Source organism: Sciurus carolinensis, chromosome 2 (genome assembly GCF_902686445.1).
Source record: "Sciurus carolinensis chromosome 2, mSciCar1.2, whole genome shotgun sequence".
Lineage (NCBI taxonomy): Eukaryota > Metazoa > Chordata > Mammalia > Rodentia > Sciuridae > Sciurus > Sciurus carolinensis.
This window is the reverse complement of record NC_062214.1, coordinates 96,584,251-96,611,650: the sequence shown is the minus strand read 5'-3', so window position 1 is coordinate 96,611,650 and position 27,400 is coordinate 96,584,251. Positions and strand designations below refer to the sequence as shown.

General features: G+C 43.9%; 1 protein-coding gene across 2 annotated transcripts in view; it reads left to right on the top strand.

The window, feature by feature from the left end:
* The first annotated feature begins 2,778 nt into the window (after positions 1-2,778).
* The window catches only part of Myzap (myocardial zonula adherens protein), an 83,571-nt gene continuing 58,949 nt past the window's right edge, over positions 2,779-27,400 (top strand). Inside the window, exons 1-3 of one of the 2 annotated variants that reach the window (XM_047538565.1) lie at positions 2,779-2,980; positions 14,463-14,549; positions 26,097-26,252. In XM_047538565.1, coding sequence (XP_047394521.1) covers positions 2,906-2,980; positions 14,463-14,549; positions 26,097-26,252 — 318 coding nt within the window. In that variant the 5' untranslated portion in view covers positions 2,779-2,905. The remainder of the gene's footprint in view (positions 2,981-14,462; positions 14,550-26,096; positions 26,253-27,400) is intronic. The other variant, XM_047538564.1, reaches the window with a different exon arrangement.

Genomic DNA, 27,400 nt, shown 5'->3' with positions numbered 1-27,400 from the left:
GTTAAATTGCTGAGACTGGCTTTGAACTTTCGATTCTCCTGCCTCAGCCTCTTGAGCTGCTGGGATTTCAAGCCTGTACCTCCGGGCCTGGCTGACTCTGAGGACTTCTTGAGCAGGAGTTTTCAGCCTTTGAGCCAATCCTTCTTTTGTATAATTTTCTTCTCAGATTATTCGTGGAAACCTGTGACTATGACTTTATTATTCTTCCCTCTCCATTCTAGAGCTACTTTCCATTGATTTCTTTTTCCTACTTTTCTCCCCATTTTCTTTCTTCTCCTTTCCCCCTTCGTGGGGTCTCCCCATCCTCCTCTCTCCTGCAATTCCTTGTGAACTCTGCTACCATTGGGTCCTACCAGATCTAGTGTTGACCTGGTCGGGAGGGGCTGAGGCATAAGCCAGAGCCTGGCTTCTGCCCACATCCCTTGGTGACAGCCATTTTTGGGAAACTGCCCTCACTGGGACAATCCCAGGGCTTTGGTTGCTTCAGCTGGAAAATTTCTTGTAGACCCTGGTCATTTTAGAAGCTTGGTTGGCAAAGACTTTAGTTTCTGTTTTACGCAGTGACAGGTCAGTTGCAGTCTTGTTCTGTAATATCATTTCTTCACTCATTCAACATTTACTGAGCACTTACCATGTACCAATGAATATGTTCCAAATATTAGGCAGGCAGAGGTGTAAATAAGATCCTGTTCCTACATAGCTCACAAGCTGGTGAGCAGTCTGCTACTTGTGCAATGGATTATAATGAAAACTATTATTTATATCAACAATATTAAAGATGTGAATGGATGGAGGAAAAATGGATCCCTGGACCACCCTTTCTCTCAAAGGTTGACTCCATCCTGGGTGGTCACTTGGGTGGTTACCATAATATAAACAAACATTGCTGATGGCAGGTTATTTTGACTTTGTTTGAAAAACAGCCCATTTCCATTTACCCCAGAGCAAAACAACAAAGCAACACTAATCATTAACTTCTTTCCACTGAGATGACCATGCAGATGTCTAATTCGGTGACTTTCAACAGCCACATAATGACCACGATTTATTGAAAGGCAGACTCAACTTTCAATCTTACAAAACTCTACCAAGAGTGTAGGACTGTGTTGAATGAGGATGGAAAGAAACTTCTGAACCTTTTTTGGAAAAGGTAGGTAGATGGGAGGATGAAGAAAGGAGTGTAGTAAAAAAGCAGTAGGTCTGGAGTTAGAAGACTAGATGTCTAGTCCCAGCTGTTCATCAAGTCACCTACTGTGTCTGGGTTTAGTTTCCTCATCTGAAGATTGGAATAATAACAATTCTACCTGGTGGGGTCATTATGAGAACTGGATGAGAAAGGAAGTATAAAGCTCTTAGAACACAGGCACAGCTATGATGAACAGGCTGTGTGTCTTCAGGAAAATCACACAGCTTCCTCATCTGCCAAAGAAACTAGTTTTGCAGGATCATTTGAAATTCTGTTCAGCAACATTCCTTGAGCATCTTCCCTGTTGGTGCCATACTGGTCATTCAGAGAATACTGAGCCTGTCTCCTGCTTCCAGAAGGAAGCATACAAATAGATGACTTTAACAGAGAACATGATCACAAAGAGTTTCTGGGTTCAGGAGTGTGAGTGCAGAGGGCATGAGGTCCTGGAGAACTTGGTGGGGAGGCAGAGTTTGACCTGGGCTTTGAGGGATGGGTGGAGGTATCGTGTCTTCTTTGATGAGGATAATGGCCAAACTGAGCACAGCATGACTTGGCCTCAGATCCCTTTTAGCTGCATCTCTACCATTTGTCCCTTTCATTGTGATATTTATAGTTCTTAAAAAATATCATACTTTCCCTTGCCTCCCTTCCCTCTTTGAAAATGCCCCTGATTTTGGCCTGGAGCTACCCTCTTTCATGTTAGAGGGCAGGAGTGCACAAGCAAGACCCTCGGATCGGACTGGGGAGATTCATACCCTAGATTTGCCATTCAGCAGCCACTGGGGACCCTGATGAGTTACTCAATCCTTTGGTTAGTCAATGTCCTCATCTGCAAAATGGAGATACAGGATAATAGTAGTGCCTTCCTCAAAGCGTGGTTGTAAGAATTAACTGACGTAACACAAAGTGCTTGTCAGCTGGTTGCACAGTAATCATTGAATAAATATGAGCAGTTGTGATGTACACTAGGTCTGGCTTACTCCTACTTGCTTTCTAGTCTTAGCTTAGTCACTTCCTCTGGGAGGCTTTTCCTGGCTCTTAAGACCGGTTGTGTATTCTCATAGTTCACCTTGTGCCCTCTTCTACCTTAGCACCGGACACTCTCTCATTTTTCTGGGGACCCCACCAGATTGCAAACTCCACGAGGACAGGGTTCAGTCAGTTGTGTTGACTGCTAGGAGGAACATAGGATAGGCACTCAATAAATACTCAATAAATGATAGGGTAATGGTCCCAGGGATCCCGGGTGTGGCAGAGACCGCTGGGGGTGGGGTGGGGGAAATAGCCAGGGGTGGGTGTGGGACTGGTAGCAATGCGTTGTGAGGTTGGACGTGCAGGAGGACCGCGACTCCTCAGAAAACAGACAGCCTGGGCCTCCCAGATATCCAGGACTCTTTCCTTCCCCGGACAGAATGAAGCGCCAAGGGAAAGGATAGAGCTCAACTTTGTCAGGGTCTGCGCGCTGGAGAGGAAATGTAGCAGGACCAGTTAGGCGAGCGCGCTCGGGTCCCGCCCCCGGCCGGGCCCAGCCCCCGCCCCGCCCCCAGGCCCGGCCCGGCCCCGCCCCCATACCAGGCCCCGCCCCCTCTGTCTCCCGCCGAGGGGAAGCTGGAGCAGCAAGTGACCGGAGCCACCCCAGCGAAGGGCGCGCCCGGCACACTTATTCTGCCCCGGAGCAGCTTCGGTGCCCAGCCCAACGCCGACAGCCGCCGCGGGATGCTGCGTTCCACGTCCACGGTCACCCTGCTCTCGGGCGGCGGCTCCAAAGCACCCGGGACGCCCAGCAGAAGGGTGAGTTGCTGGGGAGGTGGCGACCGTGGTCTGGTTCCCCCGCCGCTTCTGTAGGTATCGGAGTTTGAGGTCGCGCGGGAGCCAGCCCCTGGCCTTGACATCCACCCTGGGCTCAACTTTCCCGTCAGTCCCAGCACGGGTTGTGACCTTCCCTCTTGACGCTCAGAGGGCACCTCACCAGCTGGAAAAGAGATCTTGGTAGACTTTCTTGAATTCCCAGAGTTTTCCTCTCCTTCCTACCTCCTCTGTCAAGCCAACTTATTGGTGGCACCAGTTTAAAAAGCAAGGGAGACATTTCTGCAGTATCTATACCCTGATCTGTAGTATCTCTACCCTGAGGCCCACAAGTAAAGATGGTATTTTAAACCCAAACTTTCCTTCTTCCATTTATTAGAAGTAAGAAGGTGTCACTTGTGTTCAGTGTGACAGAAGAATATTGATTCTGGAGTGGATTTAGCCAAGGTAGATGCCTCTTTGCAAACCAGGGGTTAGCACCTGGTCACCCAGGAGCCCAGTTGTGTGGGAGGTCATGTTATGCAAGCCACTTTCTTCTTCTTCTTCTTCTTTTTTTTTTTTTTAAAGATATTTTTAGTTGTAGATAGACACAATACCTTTGTTTTATTTCTTCTTCTTTCTTTTTTTTTTTTTTTAATGTTGGTGCTGGGGATCCAACCCAGTGCCTCACACATACTAGGCAAGTACTCTACCACTGAGCCCCAACCCTAGCCCTAACACTTTCTTCTTTCTAGCTTAAATACTAGCACAGTAGCAGCAGAGGTGGTCCTGATAGCCTTGGTCACTGTCTTTAGGGAGGGTTTCCTTGTGGAAGCATGTTTCTCTGCAATCTTTGTTACATCCTTTCCCACCTCTGTGTGCTCTGTGAAGACTGGCTTCACACGTGCATCTTTCACCTTCTGCATTTGTTCCAAGATCAGGGTCTCAGAGCAAACTGTTAGAGGTTTGTTTTGTGGCTTGTTGTTCTTTCATCATGATATTCAGTACTTATTACTCAACACTTCTTCACTGCGATTGAAACTTTCTGATCATGTTTCCCCAAGTTTAGCTGAATGGGTGCTTCAGTCCAAACAAAAAGCCCCTTTGGTACCTCTGTCTGTTTGCTAGTCTTGTAGACATGCTTATCTGCTTTTATATATCTCAACCAAGTGGTGGTGGTCATATCACCTTATGAGTTGTCTCTCATTAGCTGTAGAAGACAGGTGTGTGTTATAATTGGGTTGGGCCAGGTGATGGATTTTGGGCGTCTGCACACGTGGGTGCGCATGCAGGTTGACAGAACTCTAGTTGTCCAATCATTAACCTCATAGAACAAGAGCCATCTTAGGTCCTATTGGGTTTCCAGCCAGAGGTCTGCCCTTACTCCAAGGTGGATATTTGTAATCTTTCTTTGGAAATTTTATCAATTATAACAGAAAGAATAAAAGTCACTGAAAAGATGCCCCTGATCCCAGATGAGGTTCATTTCCCCTCTAGAGTTAGGGACTGGTTGGGGTAGCTAAAGTAATGTTGTAGATGGATACATAAATGTGATTAGGTAGTATACCCAATAACATTTTTGAAGATTTTTTTCCAATATGTTTTTGAGTATCTCTTTAGTTATAAGTGCTTTGGTTTCTGGCACATTGTGAACACCATTGAGAATGCTTTGCCTTTTGAATAAGAGTGTATAACTACTTTGGACTGGAGGCCCAAGGCTCTGAATCAGGCTATGCAGGCTATGCTAGGCATCCTGGTACTTGTTCTGGAAAGAGGATATGGGAAGGTTCTGGTGTTCTCCATATCTTTATCATTTCCAACTCTGCCATTGGTTTTGCAAATATTACAGGTGCTATGTTGTTTGTGTGTGTGTAGAGATGTGGTGGGAAACATGATCAGTTGGTTAATTAGCTTCTTGAACATTTATAGATCTTCTGTGTGGTACAGTGCTGGGCATTGGGGTCCATTCTACCTGTGGAGGCAGACATTGTCACAAACTGCTGTCATGAAGTTGTCAAAGCATTGATCGTGTAGTGGGGTGAAGTAGTTCCAAAGTTCTGTGAAGCTAAAAGGCAGGGTTCTTTCTGAGGCACCTGAGGGAGGTCCCTCACTGCAGGTGATGTGTAAGTTTAGTCTTGTAGCCTGAGTAGGAGTGTGTAGGGCAGCTGACAACATTGGGATACTGCATGAAGGAACTACCATTTGGCTAAATAGAATACTTGACATATGGTGATGACAGTGGCATATTGGACCTGCCTTGGGACAAAACATTTATTTTAAATTTCTTTTTAGAAAAATAAGAACAGGATGTCTTAAAAATAAAATTGCAGGCTAAACAAATAATTATGAAAAGTGTTTACAAAGTTGAAAAATTTCAGGAAAGCCTGAAAATTTCACCCCAATGGTAGACAAGTGATCATCTTTAGCAGGAACATATTAGCCATTAAAATAAATCTTCTGTTTCATCCAAAAAGCTTATCAAGTTAGTGTCTGTGGGGAACCAGGCTATGTTGGGCCAGTCATTCCAGCCAACCACTGGTGACAGCTGACACTGAGCAGGAGTTTAGTTCTCTGAGTCAGCTGCCAGGAGCAGTGGGGGCAACCAGCCTGTCACCAGTTATCCTTTGTTCAGTGACTGCCACCTGCAATTGTACTTCCTTCCTAACTAAAATCATCATCCCCCACAGAGGGTGGGGGGAAGGTGAGAAGAGTAATTTCTGTTAGCTGATAAACAAAATCCTGAGAAGCATTTATGGATGTCAAACAACAGGAGTTGTGAAATTAAAAGAAGAAAAAAAAAGCCTTCAAACTAGTTGTGCACTAAAAATAGTTTTATCTATGGCAACAGCAGGGAGATAAATTGTTTGGAGAATAACCACAGCTAGAATGATGACCTTGGGGTGTGTGGGAAATTTTTAAAAAATATTGGCATTACTTCATGATTTTGAAAGCAATTCTGTAAATGAAAGTTAATCCTGCTGTGTGAGCCTTTGAAATGAAAGGTCAGTTGTATGGCCAGGTTGTGGGCTTGGGGTGGAAAGTACTTGTTGCTTTGTGTACCCCAGTGCTTTTGGCTAAGCTGTTGGGCTAGGATGGTGTGAGATGCTGGCCCTGTCAAGGGTTTTATGTGGCACTGTGTTCTGTTGATAATAAGAGACTGTTGGCTGGTTTTGGTGGTATCATGGCTCCTCAGTGGCACATAAAATCCAAACCAAAACAAACCCCAACAAGGCCACAGGACAGGATTGTTTCCTAGCCTGCCCTTGCCTTGGCAGAGGCTTCCTCTGTTTAAAACCAGAATGGACTGATAGTCATTGCTCCCTGGCTAATGCATCACTCTCATTCTGATAGCTCAAAATAAAGAGTTCCCTTAGGTGGCTTGTGAATGGGTCAGACAGGTGTTACCTCACTTCTTTTTCCCAGTCCACAAAAACATCTGTGCATATAAGCTCTGTACCATCTGGCAGGCTCTAAGGAAGGGACATCGGATGTTGTGGGATCTCAGCATCTGGTGGAAGGAAGCTGGCTGCAGCATCCACAGGGGGAAGAAAGGTGGGTCCTGCTGTACCCAAAAGGCCTGCTGGCTTCTCACCAGGGTCCTCTTGAGCCAGCTCCTGACAGATCAAGTTGTGTATCCTCAGGGATTGCCCAAAAAGCCTCTGTCATTAAAAAATGTCTCCAAGGCACTGCAGAAGGGTTGCCTGTGAGGTCCCTGTTGTACATCTACATCTACACCCCTGGAGGCTGGTGTCACCACCATGCTTCCAGTCTCTTGGGAAACCCTTTCAAGTGAGGAAGCCTCAAGAATTGTTGTCCATTTGCATTCAAGGCGCTGTGGGTCCAGGGCTGATTAGAGACATGTGTTGAAATGCTTCAACCCAAATACTTTCAGTGATTAACCTCATTATGATCTTAAAATGATTGCAGTGCTTTTCCAGCACAGAGGAGACTACCATAGCAGTGTTCACCCCTTTTCCCTCTTCAGATGAGTGCTATTTCCTAAGTGTCAGTCGCACTGCTGACTTTTATTCATTCTTTATGGTCAGAGTGATCTTTCAAAACTGCAAAATCCAGTTACCTGATTCCTCTGCGTCAGGAATCTCCTTGGTACTACCAGGAAAAAATTCCAACTCCCTAGCATAGTATCCGGGCCCTCTGACCTGGCTTTCTTGTCCTCTACCCACATCCTCTTCCCACGTAGTCCCAGGTGTTCCTAATTAATTGCCATTCGCCAAGCTTCCAGTGCTGTTCCTTGCTCTTTTGCCTTTTCTCACGCTTTCCTCTGATGAGGATCATCCCCTCCAGGAAGTCTGCCCTGATTTCTTCTTCCCTGATTTCTTCTTCCCATGGCTTATGTACCCCACCATGCTTGTTTCACCTGTGGTTAACTACTTGAAGATAAGTCTTAGGGCCCTCCCTCCTCAGGCTTGATGAATAGGTGTTTACATAGAGGAGTCCCCAGGGTCCTAAAGAAGCCACACTTAATGTCCAGTGGGCAAATGGAAACACAGGAAGAGAAGCCTTGGGATAAAGCCAGCCCACCTGGGCAGGAAATAGGTGACAAGGGGATGGGACCAGGTGAGGAGTTTGACAGTTCTGGGAAGGCTTCCAAATATTCTAGTTGTTTCATCCTGTAGCACAGTTGGAGTTTTATTCTTTGGTTAAGTCAGTGGTTCTCAACCCTGAGTCTGCATGGAATCACCAGGAAACTTAAAAGAGCTATGCCCTGGCCTCACCCTAAGCTAATTCAGGGGAACCTCTGAAAGTAGGGAATAATATTTGCATTTTTAAGGAGGCTTCCCTGAGTGCAGCCTAGGATAAGAATACTTCTGTAAGCATCACTCCTTCCTGAAAGCTTTCCTAGTCCACTCCTGGGACAGTGTCCTAGAAAGGTCTCTTAGGCTATGTAAGATGGAGGGCAGGGTGGTGGGGTCAGGGACAGGGAATCAGAGCACTCCAGGACACACTGGTATTTTTTTGTGTCTTTATCCCATCAGTGCTTTCTCTCTGGATTTTGACATTTTGGGTACATTGTTGCCCTGTACAGAAGGAGCCAGAGAGAGCAGGGAGAAGGGGTTTCTGTCCTTTTATTGATGAATTTTTCTCTGACATTGGAAAGAGAGGCTCTAGAACATGATACCACCTGGAAAAGTGTCCCAGTGAGTAGAAGGGGAAGATCCTCTACTGTTCTGTATGCCTCTGAGCTAGGAATGGTTTATACAGTGGCCTGAAAAACCTGAATACTTCTTATCTGGCACTTTGCAGAAAAAGTTTGCCCCACCCTGAGGTAGATAATCAAGCTGCAAGTTCAGGGCCACAGCAGACCCGAGAGACCTAATCTAGATGGGCATGCTCTAGGCTTCACACAGCCTGGCCTGGAGGTGCCAGAGATTGGATACTTGTGCTGAGCAGAGTGCGGGTGGATCCCCCAGCTAAATCCACAGAGGCCACACCTTCTGTTGTCAGGGGAAATTGAACAGGGACCAGCCAGAGTGGATCAGGCCTAAGAGAAATGTAAATGTATTTGGCTAATTTCCTAAAATCCATCTCTGTAAACTGATTAGCTTCTGTGGTCATCTTCTCCACCCCTTCTTATCTGAGATAGATTTTTTTTTCCCCTTGGATGAACCTGGGAGCTAGGGGCTGAGAGAAGCATGGTGTGTGGATCCCCAGAATACCCCTAGGTGAGGGATCTCTGCTTCCACAAAGGGGGTCAGAAACAAGGCTTCAGGGGGCCCATTGAGCTCCCTAGGTGCCTGGAGTTGCAAACAAGGGCTTGCTTGTGTCTTTTCTTCTGGAGGAGCCCCGAATGCTATCTGCCCCTCTCTTGCTGTCCCTCCCCGGAGAGTTGCTTCCAATTAAGTGGAAGAATCTCTAGGGAGTTTCAGGTGTAGCTTTCTTTGTTTTAGTTCAACCAAAAGCAAAACAACAACAAAAGCCCCCCCAAACAAACAAAAAAAACCTCCAACTGACATTCATTGAGCAAGCGCCGCATTATATACTATTACATATTATATATTGATTCTATGCTAAGTACTATAGAGGCTGTAAAGCCATTATGGTACAAAGCTTGCTTGAAGTATCCCCCTAGTTTTCCTTTCCTTCCATTTTGTAGTGCACGTAATGCAGGAAGTACCCAGTGACTGTCAGTTTAATTATTAAAATGAACCCAGATTTGAACATTAGTTTCTTCCTCCAAAGATTTCAGTGACTCCCTTGTCTTCTGACTGGGGCTGTGTATTTGTTCATTTTCCTTTCCTCCTCTAGCTCAGGTTGCAGGCCCAGTGATCCTCTGAACATGACAACAGCTCTGTCTTTGGCCAGTCTGGAACACCTTGCCTGATAGTTGTCTCTTATGATGGAGTCTCCAAACCTCACTGACTTGGAAAGTTCTTTTTATCCTTTTATACCAGCTCAAGTGTCATTTCTAGGCACCTTTGTTCCCATGTAATTCTACCTCCACTTAAGATTAAGGTTGTCTTTCCAATATTCCTGTGATAATGAAGAACACTTAGAGAGCCCTTAATATGTACCAGAAACTATTCTAAACCCTTTACACATATTAGTTAATTTAATCTTCACAACAATCTTAAGAGGGTACAATATTGTTAGTTTTATCTTACAGTAAGGTAGCAGAAGCCCTGAAGATTAAGTAGCTTTCCTGAGGTTTCATCACTAGTAGGTGTCAGAACCCAGAAGAAACCCAGGAAGTGAAGTTTTACCATGCTTTGGCCACTAAGCTGCCCTGCCTTGCAGTATTGGGTAGGACAAGTGTTCTTTATTAACTCGTGTGAGGGTGTTTCTAGATTATAAGCTCCTTGGGCACAGCAGTTTCTTTATCAACATGGTACCCTCACATCTCTTAAAAAGTATTTTACAATTAGTGGGTGCTCATTGATTAATGAAATATGCTGTGTGCAGTTTCCTGCTTTGAACCACTGCAATGGACTGTTGCTTCCAGGGATGATTAGTCCAATAGCAGTGATGTTCAGAATAAGTAAGATGCAATTCTCTGCTGTGAGAAACTCTGGTAATCAAGTACCCTGTCTTTCAGGTACTGCTTAGCCTGGGGCAGCTCTGGGAATTTGTGTCTCAGTTTCAGGAAACCATGGTGATCAGCATCATAAAATGTTCAAATATAAACTACAGGACCTTGATCTTGATCAGGGGGATTTTCCTGTGGGGAGATTGCTGGAGATGAATGAGTAAAGGGAGGTGGACCTAGTCAGGTGGACCTAGGAGGTCAGCCTAGTAGGAGGGGTTCAGGGTTCACTTTTTGTAGTGCTTCTGTTAGGAATTCAGAGTACCATCTAGACCTCTAGAATGTTCTTTTTGCTGCCACTGAAGCTATCCTGTGGATTTAGGGAGGATTGGTCTATCTATCTTGGTGTCTTTGGCATAATTTCTTTCCATCTTTATTACTACTACTACTACTACTACTATTTAAAAACTTATCCTTCAAACATTTGTGAACAGTACAGAAATTCCACTTTTTTGGGATATAAACAACATCAACATTTGGCTGTGTTTCCTTAAAGATATTTTCCCCTCTAAATCTATACAAATTATCAATGTGTATTTAAAAAACAAAAATGAGGTTATTCTTAACATTTTGTTCTGCAGCTTTCTTTTCCCTGTGACAGTGCAGAAGGTTTGTATGTGATCCTGTTCCCAGTTGAGTTTAAACTGCTTCAGTACAGTCAGTGGGTCAGCATTTATTGAAGAATAGCTGTGCTTTTTAATGTTTCCATCAAAGCACCTCTATTGACAAGAGTAACCGCCCCAGATGGGGCCCTGGGGCGCAGCCTCAAGCACCTGCTGCAACTGCCAAGTATCTTTGAAGCCAAACGATTTATTTTACAAATTCATTTTATTTTATGCATTATGTTTTACCCTTTGGGTTTGTATACCCCAGGGTACACATGGCTCAGTGTGAGAACTCGATTCTCAAAAGGTGCCTGCACACTGTAGGAAGTATGTTGAGGAATATCAAAGTTCTGTGGGAGCAGATGAAGAATGAGCTCCACCGGGGGGAGGGGCCATCTCACTCTTGGGTGATTGGATTCATCAAGTGCCTTTCTGAAAATTATGGCCATCAGGGATTACCCCTCTAGGGTAATCAGCTAATCAAAAGGCATCACTTACAGTGCTAATCCCAAAGCCATTGACTAAATTGTTATTTTCAGGAAAGCAGGGTGGTGGAGCCAGTTAGGTCTGTTTCATTTTGGAGTATATAAATTTCTAGGACAATGATAGTATTTAGATAATAATAAAAATATCTAACATCCATAGAGGCTTACTATGTGCTAGATACCTTCCTAATAGATCTCATTTTACCCTTGAGATCTGGAGAGTTTAGTAACTTGCTCATAGTCACACAACTAGTAGGTGTTGGAGTCTGTGTGTGCTTGTGTGCACATGTACACGTACATACGTGTGTGCATGTGTGTGTGTATGGGATGTGGTGCAGGAGGAAAGTTCCTCATTTTCTCTGAAGAATTATGCCATGGATTAGACCCAGCCTATCAGAAGTTTGCTGAAAATGGTGGATTTGGATCGCCACTCAGGGTAGGTTATACCTGATGTTGTGCACCTGCCAGGCTGGTTTCAATGTGTCTGAATGGCCTGGAGTCAGAGGGTTGCCTTTCTCTGGAGGACCCAGATTTCCATCAGTGTCTTTGCATGTCAGGAAAGAGAACTACCTGGTGGAATGGCTTTGTTTCTCTTTGGCTTGCAGGTCTGGCAGTGAGCTCTGAAGGCTGGTTGCAAGGTTGGCCACATTACAGCCACTGATAGCCCTGAGTGTCAGGCCACATCTGACCCTTAAGACATTGGGGATGAAGAGAATGAGGATGGAAAGGGGTCTCAAAACCACATCTTAAAGAACTAGGGTTGTTTAATCCATACAGAACAGGTCTCAGGGAACAGGAAAACTGTCTAGAAAGGGCAGTCTCTGTTGTGGTTCAAGGAAAATTCTAGGTTGGTTAGGTGGAAATTCTGCAAAGCATGTAAACTCAACATCAGAAAGTTGGAAATGCCTGGTAGTAAGATGTGACATCTTGGAGGGAGGTGATGGAATATGTGGAAGTACTAACTTGGGTCCCAAGCTTGGATTCTCTCACTTCTTCATGCAAAATTATTCCCACAGGCTGGGGCCCCACCTTTCAGGTGCATTTCTGAGTGCTTTCATAAGTGCGCAGGTTGGATCTAAAAGGTCTCTTGCAATCCTACCCAACCAGTGACTTAAAAAATATGTATTTATTGTCTAACAGTCCTGGGGACTAGAAGTCCAAAATCAAGGTGTCTGTAGGATTGATTTCTTCTGAGGGCTGTGATGGAGTGATTTGTCCCAGGCCTCTGTCCTTGGCTTGTAGATAACCATCTTAAGTTCACAAGCCATTCTCCCTGCAAGAGTATGTGCCTCCACATTTCCTACTTTTATATGGACTCTAGTCATTTTGGATTAGTGCCACCCTTGATCTCATTTTTACTTGAGCAGCATTATAAAGACCCTCAGTTTAAGTAGGTTCATATTCTAAGATACTAGTGTTAGGACTTTAATATGAAGTTGAGGGAGACACAGTTCAACCTGTATCCAGACAAGTGGCATGACCATGAATTGAGCCCATATGGCGTTTCAGGGATGTAGTGAGCGATGAATCTGAGGGCTAAGAGCACAGACTCTGCAAACTGCCTGGGTTCAAATCTCAGCTCTGTCATTTGCTGGCCATGCAGCCCCTCAGAGACTTGATTTCCTCATTTGCAAAGTTGGGCTGGTGGAAGAACCTGTTGCCATAGGGTCATGGTGAGGATCACATGAATAAATGGATGGAAGATGCTTACAAGTGCTTGGCATGCAGTAAGTGGAGTCCGTGGTTAGTCGTTATGATAGTTACTACCTCATTCACACTACAGATTGTGGTTATATATTTTCTTTCCTAGTAGGCAGAGAAATGACTTTGCTCAGAATCCCCCTTCGTCAATAGAATATTATTAGAACACATAAGTTGTAATTTCTCTCCATGAATGGTATAATGCTTTTATTTTAAGAGAAATAGTATAATTTAGGCTTTTTTTTTTTTTTTTTTTTCCAGTTCTGAGGATTGAACCCAGGGCCTAGTGTAGGCCAAGAAAGTGATCTACCACTGAGCTATAACCCAATCAGTCCTAGACTTTAAAAAATCACTTAGGAGCTTTATTCCTATATTTCAGTGAACTCTGTTGCAAGCCTTTAATAAACTGACAAGAATCTCAGTGAGTAGGGACAAATATTCATGGTAGTATAGCCAATGAAGGAGTCAGATGTTTTATCAATTTATAATCTTAGTCTCCTCCATCTTTTCATCGAATGCTCTTTCTTTAAATCTGTATTCAGCAAACATGGGCAGCTTTGGTTTTGTCAGTATTTTTTAAAACTGTACAATAGTCAGAGCATCACATTTGCTGCCTTAACCATTTCTAAGTGTACAATCCAGTGGCATTAAGTGCATCTGCAGTGTTGTGTGACCATTCCTGCTGTCCATCTACAAAATCCTCTCATCTTCCCAACTGAAACTCTGCACCCAGTAAACACAACTTCCCATTCCGCCCTCATCTAGCACCTGGCAGCTACCATGCTGCTTTCTTTCTCTGTGAGTGTGAACACTCTGAATATCACATTTATGTAGAATCATACAGTATTTGTCCTTTTGTAACTAACTTATTTACTTACTATACTATCTTCAAGCTTCATCCGTGTGGTAGCATGTATCAGAATTTCCTTTCTTCCTAAGGCTGAACAATATTCCATTGTTCATATATACCACATTTTGTTTATCTATCTGGTAATGGTCTTCTGAGTTGCTTCCTTTTGGCTATTGTGAATAATGCTACTGTGAACGTGGATAAATAGACTTTCAAAAGTTGTGATTAAGCTTGTACATCTCGGAGGCTGGGGTTGTGGCTCAGTGGTAGGGTGCTTGCCTAGTACATGTGAGGCACGGGGTTCAATCCTTAGCACCACATAAAAATAAATAAATAAAATAAAGGCAGTGTGTCCATCTACAACTGAAAAATATTTTTAAAAAGCACATACATCTCTAATGTAAAAAGAAAGTCAGTTAGAAAGCACCCTCCTACCCCAGTCACCTGAAAATCTTACAATTTACAGAGAACCACTGTGTGTGTTTTGTCTTCTATTCCTCTAGCTGCATTTTGGCCTATACTTGTGAAATGAGATCATTTTGTACATATTGTTATGGAACCTGAGCTATTTAAAAATAAAATGTTTGAAATTTCTGAAGTTATTCAGTAGTTTCCTTGTTTTGAGCAGCAGGTTGGTGAGTGCGTGAGCTAGGCCAGGCAGAAGCTGGCCTTGCCCTCTGTCTTCTGCGTGGCTGATGCAGTGACCCCCATTGCCAAGTGGAAAAAGGCTGTGAGAAGCCCAAGGTCACCTTGCTGTGCCCCAACTGCTGGTTCCTCCCTGACCTCTCCTCTCCACCTCTTCCAGGCAAATGTCTGCAGACTGCGGTTAACCGTGCCACCTGAGAGTCCAGTTTCCGAGCAAACTGAAAAGAAGATTGAGAGAAGAGAGCAGGTGAGCCATCTTTGAGGCCAAGCTCCGACAGTCCTGCACTTGTACTGTTTAACCCACTCTCCTCCTGTCTCAGAGCTGTGCATCTGCCACTCTGTTCATAAAAAGCCCCTCTCGGCCTGCCCCTCTGTCTCCCAGAAGCCAGACTGCTCTCCCTGGTGGCTCTGCCAGTGTTCTGCCCCTGCTCTTGTTTCTTGGTGAACACTGTGGCTCTGTGTTTCCTTGGAGCTGCAGGGACACTGGCCTTAGTGACAGGTGCTGTGGCAGGGAACGTGGTTTTTCCTGAAACAGCCCAGTGCGGTTGAGTCAAAGGGTCCTTTGTGAGCTGCCGCCTAGCCAAGTCTTTCTCAGCAGCTGGGAGTAGCCAACTGGGAGCCCCGCTCAGGCCCAGGCATGGAGGAAAAACCCAGCAGGCCGCTCTGGTGGCAGAAGGGCACCTTCTTGGCTTGTCACAGGAGGAGTCCTCCTCCAAATGGTAAACACTCACGTGCCAGCTCCTGTGCTAAGTGCTGGGGCCCTAAAGATAAGTGTGACCCTGTCTTTGCCTTAGAGGAACTCACAGTTTCTCAGGTGAGACAGACATAAATAAACAATGATGTGATGTTTCAAGTATTCAGATCCAGCAACATAAAAAGGGCTTTGGGAACACAGAGAAGGGAATGACCGACTACTTGGCAGGGACATTGAAGTGTAGGCTTAAGGACTGAATGGGAGGTTCTGTTTATCTCTGCCCATGTTCCTGGCTGTTACAGTTCCCATATGAGGTCCCCCCCAAAGTTTCTGTGTTAATGCAGGAGGTGAAATGATTATAGTATAAGAGCTATAGTAACATAGTTGGTAGATTAATCCATTTGTTAGGTTAATAATTTGGAAAAACTATTATACTGGGTAGTATAATAGTTGGTGAAAGATAATTGTGGAATAGGATATTCACGTGATCTCAAAATGTCACCTTGAAAGATGACTTACTGGTTCTAAAGGGTCAGTGTACCTTATAGTGGAGCAACTGGGCAGTCAACATTTCAACCAAGTGATCTAATGGGGGACAGGCCAGGTTACATGTTTTCTGAGGAGGTGCACTATTACCTGTGTAATAGTCTTGCCAAACTTGTCTAACTGAATTAAAATAAGGAAGCAAAATCCAAAATGTGAAACAGTTTACAAAACTGGAGAGGTCTGTACCTCTCCATAGAATCAATGATATTTTAAAAAAGATGATACTCTGTAGCAGATAAGAGAGACTAAAAGGACCTAACATGAAATGTAATGTATGATCTTGGGTCGAAAAATTTATAAAAGACATACTGGGATAACATAATTTTGAATATAAATAACATCTAATATATTAGCTATCATTGAGTAAATGTTCATTTTCTTGTGATAATGGTCCTATGGTTATATAATTGAAGAATTCATTCAGCTTTTCTGTAGCTTTGAAGATTTACCGTAAAAAAGTTTTAGGTCACAAGGGAGGTTGGGGAAGGGAATAATAGAAATCCATTGGATTAGACAAAGGAAAACAAAGGAAGTGGGGAATAGGAAAGACAATAGACTCAACTGGTCATCATTTTTCTAGAGTTCTATTTGTATATACAACCTGGGTAACTCCACATCATGTACGACCACAAGTGTGGGATCCTAAATAGAATATTATTATACTCTATGTATGTATAATCTGCCAAAATACATTTTACTGTCATATATAACTAAAAAGAACAAATTTAAAAAAGTTTTGGGTCAAAAAACTCATAACCATAAAGAGAGTGGAAATGGTCAGCTTGGCTGCTAGAGCCTGTGATGACCAGGATTGAGTGGGACCCTCTGTTGCCAAGGGGACATTCCCTTCTGCCTCCACTGCTCCTCTCCCTGTGTGTCCCTTTTAGAACTGATGGCTTCAGGCACAAGGACTACTTAGAATACTTCTTAAAGAAGAGGCCCAAGTGGGGTGGGTGACAGGACAAGGGCGTTGGTGACTGCACCCGTGTGTGTGGTAGAAGAGTCGGGAATTTGGTCTCTTGGAGTTGGCCCCAAGCTGCGTGCCTGGGGAGATGTTCATAAAGGATTTCTAAGTGCTGAAACTGGAGTGGTAGATGTCCTGGAGGGGCTGTCACTGCTGAAGACAAATCAAGTGATGCCAAGGAAGGAGGCATGTGTTTAGCCATGTTAGATGGTGTTGGTAATTGGGTTGTATACCAATTTGCTTATTTGTCTTGAGTAGTGCTTTTCAAATTTGTTAGAGCAGTAGACTTTATTTTTTGAATCAATATGTTATATATTGAACCCTCATATACAGACCAGGCAAAAGTGGCTTTGGTGGGGGCCAAAGTCCTCCCAGTCTCCCTTCCTCTTCCATCCCCAGATCCTACTGTGGGTGTTGTGAGCTCCAAGGTGCAGAGGAGCTCAGGACAGAAACCACTGGGGCAGTGTATGCACCATGATGCCTCTTATATCAGGGAGACCAGGTGTGCAGTCTGAGTACCTGTCTGTCACACACTGGTGACTCACTATAGAAAAACTGGGGTAGAGAGGAGGAGGGTGGGGCAGACTCTTTCTCCAGGACTGAAGTCCTTGGGTGGTGGCAGCACCTGAAGGTTCTGATGGGGCTGTTCTGAATGGTTTCATCATCATGTGCTGGACAGATTCCTGGGCTTGAGTCATTGGGAGCCAGAGTCCACGCACCCACAAGGGTACTCTGGAGGGGCCACTTCTTCTGATGTGGTTCCAATATGTCTGCCCCTCCCTGGAACCCACAAAATTGCAGAGTACCCAAACCCTGGATGACCCTCCTTGGTCAGATAACTTGGTTCCTTTGAATAGGGAACTCTAACGTGCAAAGGCCAGGAGATTGGCACTAGGTTGGATATGGAAGTAGGAAGATGTCAATAGCCTGATTGACTCCTAATAACCTAAAGCTTCTCAGAGGATTTCCAGTGCCCTATTAGAGATACAGTTAGAGGAGGGTGGGCTGAGCCTTATTCTTCAACACTATCATGGAAAATGCTTAGTGTATTTAGAATAACTGGGATGCCATGGGGTGGCACAGGTGTCACTGCCAGCTGAATATTCTGTCCCTTTTCTCAAGCCATTGGAGAGGGGAATTACTCAAAATGCAGATGTGTTGCAGAAGGTACGTTTTGCCTAGCTGCATGAAGGTTACAACAGAGTCAGTGTCTTTTTATGGACTTGTGGGATCGTGGGGTGTACTCCTATCCCTAAGGCAGATGCCTGGCTGCCTGTTCCTCTTCAGTCCTTCTCTTCAGGAGACTTCAACCGCTGGAGCCTGCTTTCTTCAGGTCACGGTGTGCTCCCATAGACACAGCTTCCTCATCTTTAGAGCAGGTGTGATAATGCCTGGCTGCAGAGTCAATGACTTGATACAGGCAGAGTACCCTCACAGTGTCTGACTTGTAAGGTGGATTGGAGAGGCAGTGATGAAGTGTCAGATCTCTTCCCTTGAATGCCAGACCCAGTGGCCTTGGCCTTTGCTGCTCTCCCTGTTACCCTCCTGGAGTCATCCCCGCACCCCCACATGCTGCTGCCCTGCTCTTCTCCTTCCTTGGGGCCATACCTTTTGCTTCTTTCTGATGTCATTCCATCCAACTCCATAAATCTGAGCATCCCTTCACCCATGTGCCTCCTCTCTTTGCATAGACTAACCTCTTGGCAGTTTGGAGCTGGCTTCTCTTGGAAAGATGCCTACCCCACTTACCAGCTCTGCAGCCTGGGCCCTGTCCTAGTGGGTCACCATGCTGATTTTCAATGTTATTTTTTATAGACTGCCAATGTTTTATTGGTACTATTATTTCAGTATTTAAAATACAGTTCATTTATATGAACAAATTCCCAGAAAGTTCTAGGCAGAATGTTGAACAGAGCATAGGTGTACACATTTAGAAGACATCTGGTCATTTTTCTCTACTGTTAAGGAACCTCCCAAGCAACTGGCATCTCCTTCCTCCTCAGAACCTGGGCTGAGCCCCGCCCATACCTGCAGTCTCTTCCCAGCCAGCTCTCACTTTACCCAAGACTCCCCTGTCCTTCAAGAATCAACTTCCCCATGGAGACCTTCCCATGCTTCAGTGTCTACCCCTCCTTCAAACTCCAGGTTCCAGGTACCCCTCTTGCATGGCACCTAGCCATCTGCTGCTAAGAACTCCACATATCTACAGATATGCATTTCTGAAAAATTTGTATATGACATTTGCTTATGCATAGACACATGTAGAGCTGTGAGCAGTGTCTTTTTATTTTTTTCCTTAGAACCCAGCTCCCTGTCTCACTCAGAGTAGGTGTTCAGTGAATGACTTTTGATTGGATGACTGCATTTTGTGTTAATTTCTGAGGGCTGCTAAAACAAAGCACTGCAAACTGCAGAACTTGAACAGTAGCAGTTTGTTCCCTCATGGTTCTGGACACTAGAAGTCTGGGATATAGGTGTTGGCAGGGCCATGAAGTGCAAGGAAAGAGTCTTTCTTTGCCTTCTTCAGCTTCTGGTGGCTCCTGCAGTCCTTGGCTTGTGGCTGCATCACCACACTCTTCGTGTGGCACACAGAGTTCTCCCTGTTTGTGTGTCTGCCCCTGTGTCCAAAATTTGCTCTTTTTATAATGATAGCAGTACAAATGGGTTAGGGCCCACGCTAAGGACTCACTTAGCCCTGTCTCCAAATAAAGTCAAATTTTGAGGCACTGGGGGCTAGGACTCCAACTTCTCTTTTTTGGGAACACAATTCAACCCATAACAACTTCCTTTGTATGATGTAATTATCTTAAATTGTGTGAACAGCTCAGGTGAATTAGCTGTGGGCTCTTATTTGTATATTAAAAATTATTGGGGGTTGGGGATATAGCTCAGTTGGTGGAGTGCTTGCCTTGCAAGTACAAGGCCCTGGGTTCAATCCCCAGTACCACACACACACACACACACACAAATACACAAATTATTGGTAATGTGGAAGGAGGTATGCTGATTAGTTTGCAAGTGCAAATTTCGTGTTGAGAAAGTGGTAAATATGGATTATATTTATAAAATTGTTGAACATTAGAATTGGTAGTAATAAAGTTATAAATATCTGTAATTTTCTAAGAACTTTGAGAATGTACGTTTCCACATTACTGTCCAGATCCATTGGCACTGTGTTTCCATGTGTGTTCAGGTATCCTTCCTACCCCACCCAACAGGAATAAGAGACAGGGCCTACACCAGCTATGACAGATGTGTTGAATCAGGATCCACTGCCTAGCTGAATTTCAGGGAATCTGATTTGAACTGATTGTGTGCTTGTCACGAAGTCTTTTGCAAATTGATAAAATAAATATTTTAAGTAGTTATTAACCTCCAGCATTTAAGTGTCCTACGGTGACCTGATGTTTTTAAAGAAGCTGTCCTTTGAGAAATGAGTGAGGGAGAACAGATGTGTGGGTATGGTTGTAGAGTGGGGAATTTTCTAACCAGTAAAATGTTTCATAGGAAGAAACCCTGGCCATCAGGTTTTATAGTCCCTTTCCTTTAAAAGCCCTGGATGAATAAGCCCTCTGGTTCTTGTCCTTGGTGTGACTGTTTATACAACATCAAGGCTGTTGCCAGGTGAGGGAGTGTGCTGCCATGATTCATGGCTGCAGATGAGGCTGGGGCTGCCCTCTGTGACAGCGTGTGGGGACTCTGGTGCCCTTCAGAGATAACAGCCCTGGAGGATGGGTCAAGGCCTGGGCTTCTACTCCTGGCTCCCTCACCACCACTGCAGAGCTCTGGCAGGTCAAGCCATCTCTAGGGGCCTCAGTTTCCTCTGCAAGCAAATGGAAACATTAGCTTAGACTCACTTTTTTTCCCCAAATCTTTTAGCTGTGGAACTCTTTCTTCAAACTAATACGTGTATAAAGTCATTGTGTGTCCCACAAGTGCAAGGGCTTGATTTCAAATCAGATCAGGGCTATGTTCAGCAGCCCCCACCCCCATTCAGCCTTCTACCCCACACCCCTATTGACACTGAAAAGAAGCTAGGAATATTGTTTGCAAACCATCTGGACTATACAACCCTTTTTCAATTTTTCTGAAGTTCAGCGAAGTAACTAGCTTTGCACAGGGCCAACCAGCTGGTACATAGTGGATTTGCAATCCTAAATTAGGTCTGTTACTCTGCCATGTAGCCCTGGGAACATCAGCTTGCATGCTTTCTTATCAGGCAAAGCTGCTTAGGATATTTATTTACATTTTATCAGTCAGAGTTACCTAAGGCGTGTCCTATACCCTTATGTTCCAGAAAAACAGTTCCTGATTTTTTTTTCTCCCAGATATTCTTTCCTTTTACTCTGGGGCTCTTGTTTAGAGAGTGCTCTCTATTCAGTCTGTGAGACTGTCAGAAATAACAAATATTCTCATAAGTCAAAGGCTTCCATTTCTCTGAGGATACGAAGCTGGTAGCCTTCTCTTCCCTATTTCTTATCCAGGCTGTGGAAAGACCTTTGGGCTCAACTGTAATGTTCATTTTTGTCATAAGAAGGCAAAAGAATGTCAAATATGAGTAATTACCTGGGATGAAAAATTTGCTAAGATAGACACACAGGCCAGACAGGCCAGTGCATGTTCCTGAAAGTACCAGCTCTGTTTATAAGATGAATAGGCTGCCCTCTGCCTTAGCGCTCCACAGTCCCAGGGCACCTGCTGTCCTCTGGTCAGAGAGAAGAGGTCCACAGCAAGAAGTTTGGAAGACACTTGATTTCAACTTTGCAAGTCTTTCATGTCATGGTCCTAAGTCATATTGGCAGCTTGGACATGTGACCAGCTGCTGGTTCTGGCCTCTGGGGCTGTGGCCAGCTATGGTAGTCTACTGCCATCAGTTCTAATGAGTTAAGCTGTGTTTCCACTATTATTTATTCCCCAAGAGACCTTATGGACAAAAGGATTTTCTGTCTTTGTACAGATTGATCTTCAGTGTCTCTGATGGCCAGACACTGCAGATATTCTGGCATAGTCTCAATTCCAAAAATTTGATCTGTCTGCCTCCCTTCAAAATGCATGTATTAGTATCTATTTATGCTGAGTATCAAGATACAGCAGTGAATATGGGAGATGAATCCCTGCCTTTGTGAAGTTTGTTGTTTTGTAAGATTCAGGAGCTGGAAAATAGGGCCACCTATCACTGACCTCACTGGCCCAAACTCTCCAATGGCCATCGAATCCCTTATAGCAGTCAAGACTGAATACTTTCCTTTAGTTTCTTCTTTCCAAGTTTCTAAGGCACTTGCTGCCAACAGCCATAGTGTAAGCCTGGAGGTAAAATTTAAGCTGTGAAGTACTCACTCTAAATACCCTGTGGTGTGACTGCATTCTGACTACACCTGTGGTTAATTCTGATGCATTTCACTCGGGGCCTATGGAGTGCCCTCTCAGTGGGTTCGCTCCTTTTCCCTTCTTGGTAACAACTTTCTTTTCCTTCCAGTGCACCTTTGGGCTTTGTTTTCAAGGAGAGTTTGCCTGATACTGTATTATGCCCAGGAGGCTGGCAATAGGTCTAGTATATGTTTTTTGTTTTTTTGGTGGAGTTCTTTTTTTTTTTTTTTCTTCTTTTCATTTTTGGAACTAGGGATTGAACCCAGGGCTTTGTGAATTGGAGGCAAGTGCTTTGCTGCTGAGCTACATCCCAGCCCTAGTATATTGTTTTTTAAATTTGACTTTTTAATATTCAGCATCACTATCAGGAGGGTTTAAGAAATCTTATAATTATGGGGAAATTTATACAAAAGGAGACTGAATTGTGTATGAATCACTAACCCTTCACCCAGCCCCAGTTGCCCTCAACCCTTGGCCAGTTCTCCTTGTCTATACCCCCATCCACTTCCTCCGCCCTGTGTAAAGAATAAATATGTCATAAATAGTACAGCATATATCTCTCAAAGATAGACTGTTTCCTAATTTTATCACAATACTTTTGTCATGCATCAGTTAATATTTTTTCTTACAGAGATATTATAAAGGCTGTAAGAGGAGAAAAATTCAGTTACAAATATCACCAAACATTAGCTCTTTTAATTTTTTCCTGTGCTCTCCAGTTTTTTACCATAAGTATACTGACATTTTGTAAAAATGATGGGTGGCAGTCTCTGCTCTTTTGGAAGTTTTTGGGTATATACTTTGTGATTGGGGCAAATGTCAGCTATCTGTCCCTCCAACTAAGAGGAACACATGTGTTCCTTCAAGCTGGACCATATTTAGATACTCAGGGTGATTCCTCAGAACTTCTTATAGCTTTTAAAACTTCCTACTAATTCAGCAAATGTTTATGGAGAAAGTTATTGTGTCCATCACTGCTAAATGCTGGGGATTCTACTAGGAGCAAGGCCCAGACTTCCTGAAACTGACCGTTGCTAAGGGAGCAGACCTTACACCTATAAGGATCCTGTTGTCACTTGGTTGTGGCTGTGTTCATCTCATCAAGAGGAGGCCTAACTGATGTGAAGGGTTAGGGAAGTCCGGGAGGGAAGCGAAAGGTCAGCTCAGCAGTGCAGGTAGAGAGAAGAGCAGGTGTAAATGGCCTGAGGCAAAAAGGAGGTTTCTGATAAAAGGACTAAAGGGAAACAGTGAGGCTGGAGTGGGACAGGAGTGGAGTAGAAAAGTGAAGAGCCCCTCATCCTGGGCCTGCCTCTTCCAAATAGCCCCAGGGCTTGGACTTTAGGCTTCACTGTCCCTGGAGGCTTTGGGATCCTCCACGGAGTTTTGTGTTTCAGTGCCTGTCCTGATTCTTAGCTGGTTTTGAGGCATGGTAGTCAAGGAAAGAGCTTAGATTTGGAAAGACATAGACAGGAACTTGAATGCTGCCAGCTTGAAAGAACTAGTGATATTTATACAGTAGTGTTATTATGAGAATTAAGGAAAATATTCTATAAAAATATAGCAAATATCGTTTGTCTCATTCTTTAACAATATATTAATATAATAATAATATATAAATATTTCCCCTTCCCTTTCCCTATCATGGTCAGCAGCTCCACAGTCTTCTCCCTGGGATGTGGCTAAGCTGCAAACCTGCATCTGAGCAGAGCCCTGTGGCTCAGCCCTTCCCTGGGGGTCTTTTATTTAGACCTTAATGTGTTAATAATTTTTACCTTTAGTTTTTTTTGAAAATTGAAATAAAAATTATCAATTCAAAACTAATGCTTGGATTTTTTGCCCCTTCCCCCAACTAAAATTCAGAGTACAAAAGAGTGTAAAGGAAAGGAGACATTCTGTATTAGGGAGAAATTGTCACTAAAGGTTTGCATTGCATCATTCTAGATGTTTTATGCATAAGGACACATATTCTTAAAACAAAACCCAGGAATGTACAATTTACTATGTTTCACTTAATGGATCTTCAGTATCATTCCGTGCACACAACTTTAGATCCACACCCTCTCAGGCAGTGCTCCTGGGATCCGTTGTTTTTGGCATTGTGACCTCTCTTGGTGGTGGCACCTATGTCCCCGCCTGGAGGACAGAATCCTGTGCATCCAGCCACCTGAGTTTTCCTGCAAGCTGTTTCACCTTTGAGCACCTTCGCTTTGTAGGAATATGTCTCACCAAAGCCTCAGGTCCTCATGAGCTTGTTTTTCAGGAACTGGGTGGAGTCTATGACTGAAAGAACATGTTTTTGTTCCCTGGTATGTGGGGATTTTCAGTAGAGCTCTTCCTCTTCCTAATTATGTGCCTACTGCATTGGGGCTATCTTAATACTGAGGCAGTCTTGATGCTGACTTGCCATCCCATTGAGAACCATTAAACAGCTGCTCACCTAAACTTATGAACAAATTCTGGGGGTAGCAGCAGTGCCTGTGAATTTAGGTACTAGGGACACACATGCATGCATTTACCAGGAGCAAGGACAGAGTGGTCCAGACTCTCGTATTCCATCTTCTCTCAGGAATGTTCAGGAGGGTGGCAAGTCATGAATGTGGTTTCTTTCTTTTTACAAAGCTCTCTTTGTAAAAAAAAAAAAAAAGAGAGAAAAAAATTATACAAATAATATGAAGAATATAAAGAAAAAAACTGAAAGTAATCCTGCTCTCCAGTGTCCCTGTCTAGCCTCACTGTCCCCTCCTCAGAGGTCAGTTAATAATTTATCATGTATCTTTCTGGACTTTTTAAAAAAATTTATAAACTTTGAATGGGATCATAAAGTACTTATTGTTCTGTCACAATCAGTGATTTTTAAATGCAAATTATAGTTTTGTATATAAAAAAATACATTGTGAAGACATGGAAAGAATCTATGCAAAGGTGGTTGAGGAGCTAGTGGGAAAGTGGGGTTGCCCTGATAGGTTTCCTACCTCTGTGCTGTGTTATCATGGTGGTACCAGGATCAGCCCCAGGGAAAATAGGGAGGAAGCTGGTTTTTTTTTTTTTTTTTAATTGATACTGGAGTTCGAATCCAGGGGTGCTTAACTACTGAACCACATCCCCATTCCCCCCACCACCTTTTTTTCTTTATTTTGAGGCAAGAGTCTCGCTAAGTTGTTTAGGGCCTCACTAAGTTGCTGAGGCTGGCTTTGAACTTGTGATCCTCATGCTCAGCCTCCTGAGTTGCTGGGGTTACAGGTGTGCACTACCATGCCCAGTTAGGAGGCTGTTTAATCCATTTAGTCCCAGTCCTTGATCTGGGTTTTTTTCTTGCCTCTGTCCCCTCCATGTTGTAGAGGCCCCCACTCTGTCCCCCCACATCTAGCAAACTCTACAGTATGAGGGGGATATACTTAATGTCAGACAAGATGGGCTTGCATTTACTTTTAAATTACATAAGTTATTTAATCTCTCTCAATTCCAGTTTTCTCGGCTATGAAGTAAGAAGAAGATTGCTGTGATGGAGTGGTTGTGAACATTAAATGAGCTAAGGAATATTTCTAGCTGATAGTTGTTTCTCAGCCAACCTTAATTCTCCTTTTTCTTGCTTTCTAAGTCTTCATTCCACAAAGGTGTATTAAGACTCGGATGTGTTATCCTTTCTTCAGGGATTTGCATTTCAACAATGATCAAAGCTTTAACTGAAGGAATTAAGGAAGATTCTTTTGGAGTGGAGTCACATGGCCTCTGCCTGGTTTTTCAGAAATATTTCATGAATGATCACAGCAGGTTCTGTTCTAACCCCACCTTTTTTTCTCAGAAGTTGGCCCCAGGGTTGAGCCCTACTCTCAGAGGACAATTTGGCTGCCTGATGACTGCCAACCTCGACCTCCTGCATGTCAGGCCATGTATTTAGTGATGAGCCCATAAGAGGAACTGTAATGAGTAATGAGTGTGAGGTTTCAAACACTTGTTGGTGTCATGACCCAAGTCCTCTGACACCTTGTGAGAATTGAAAAAGTGCAGATGCACTCTGATGTCAGTGGACAAGGGCCTCTATTGAAGTTAGCCAAAGGTGCTCCTCCTCTTGGGTAGAGGCAGGCCCAGTCCAGGCTGGGAGCCCCACCCACCCTTGCTGCCTGGCACCAGCACTGTGCACAATCTGCACATCATACAGTGGACCCTTTAGATGTCCATTTTCTTGAGTGATTATTCTTTTTCTTTTTCCTATCATTTTTTAGCATCCTGAACCAAGCAATGGAGAACCTACCAGGAAACTTCCTCAGGGTGTTGTTTATGGTGTGGTGCGAAGATCTGATCCAAATCAGCAGAAAGAAATGGTGGTGTATGGGTGGTCCACCAATCAGCTAAAAGAAGAGATGAACTACATCAAAGATGTGAGCCACTGAAGGAGTTTTTTTTTTTTTTTTGCCTGTTTTCCTTTTGTAACATGTAAGAGGGTAGAGTTGGAAGCATTGATGTGAATATAATAAGGCATTTTGTGAATTTCTTAGTGTTATTTTGAATGGAAATGTTTCTACATATCTTCATGGTAATGTTAAAAGCACACATGTAATTCTGCACCACGGGGTAGGCTGAACTTCTGTGGGATAGATGCTACTAAGTAAGGATATTAGGAGACCCATCCATGGCTTCCTTTTTCCATAAATGGTATGAAGACTCTTAAGTGCTTATGTTTTTTACATTGGACACACCTAAGGTATAAGTTTGGGCAACTCTATGACTGGATGCTTTAGACTACAAGTAAGAGAAAAGTCAGCTCAGAAAGAAAGTTGATCTCACATGGCGATGAGGCTGGACGTAGCTGCGCTCCAGGCTGGGCATGGCCAGGCTCTGGTTCTTCTATTCTGTGTTTCATTGGCTTTTTCCTCCTTCATCCTTAGGCTTGGGATATCTTCTGAAAATATTACAGTATCTGGAGGAAGAAAAGAGGCCACTCACCTGGGATACCTTTTGTATCCCTGCCCCACACCTCCACCCCAGCCATTAGATTTCCCCTTCTGTTTCATTGACTGGGGCTGGTCAGATGCCTGATCCCAAACCAATCCCTGGCAAGTGAACTAGGAGAACATGGTAGGTTTCAGACCAGTTATTTGGGTTGAAATGAATGCTGGCAAGTAAACCACAATAAACATTGCCCAAACCAAGCCAATCAATGCCATTTCTTTGAATGCTATATTTCTTATTTTCTAGGTTACATGTTCTTTTGAGAAAATTTAGGAAATATAAAAATGTATGAAGAAGAAAGCAAAATCACCCATAATATTACCATTCAACCAGTATAGTTGTTAACGTTTTGGCACGTTCTTTCATCTTTTAATATCTGTCTCGGTTTCTTTTAGCCCCACCTGCTATCCCCCTAGATTGACTCATGCTCCTATTGTCTAAACCACACTGATCAGATGGAAGAGGAAATGAGCTGCTCTAACACTGATGGGCCCCAAGCACTGACCTGTAGCTTGGAAAGTGCTTGTGAGAAGCAGAGGCAGCAGAGGGCATGGGAGGCTCCTGTGCCTACAAGCTC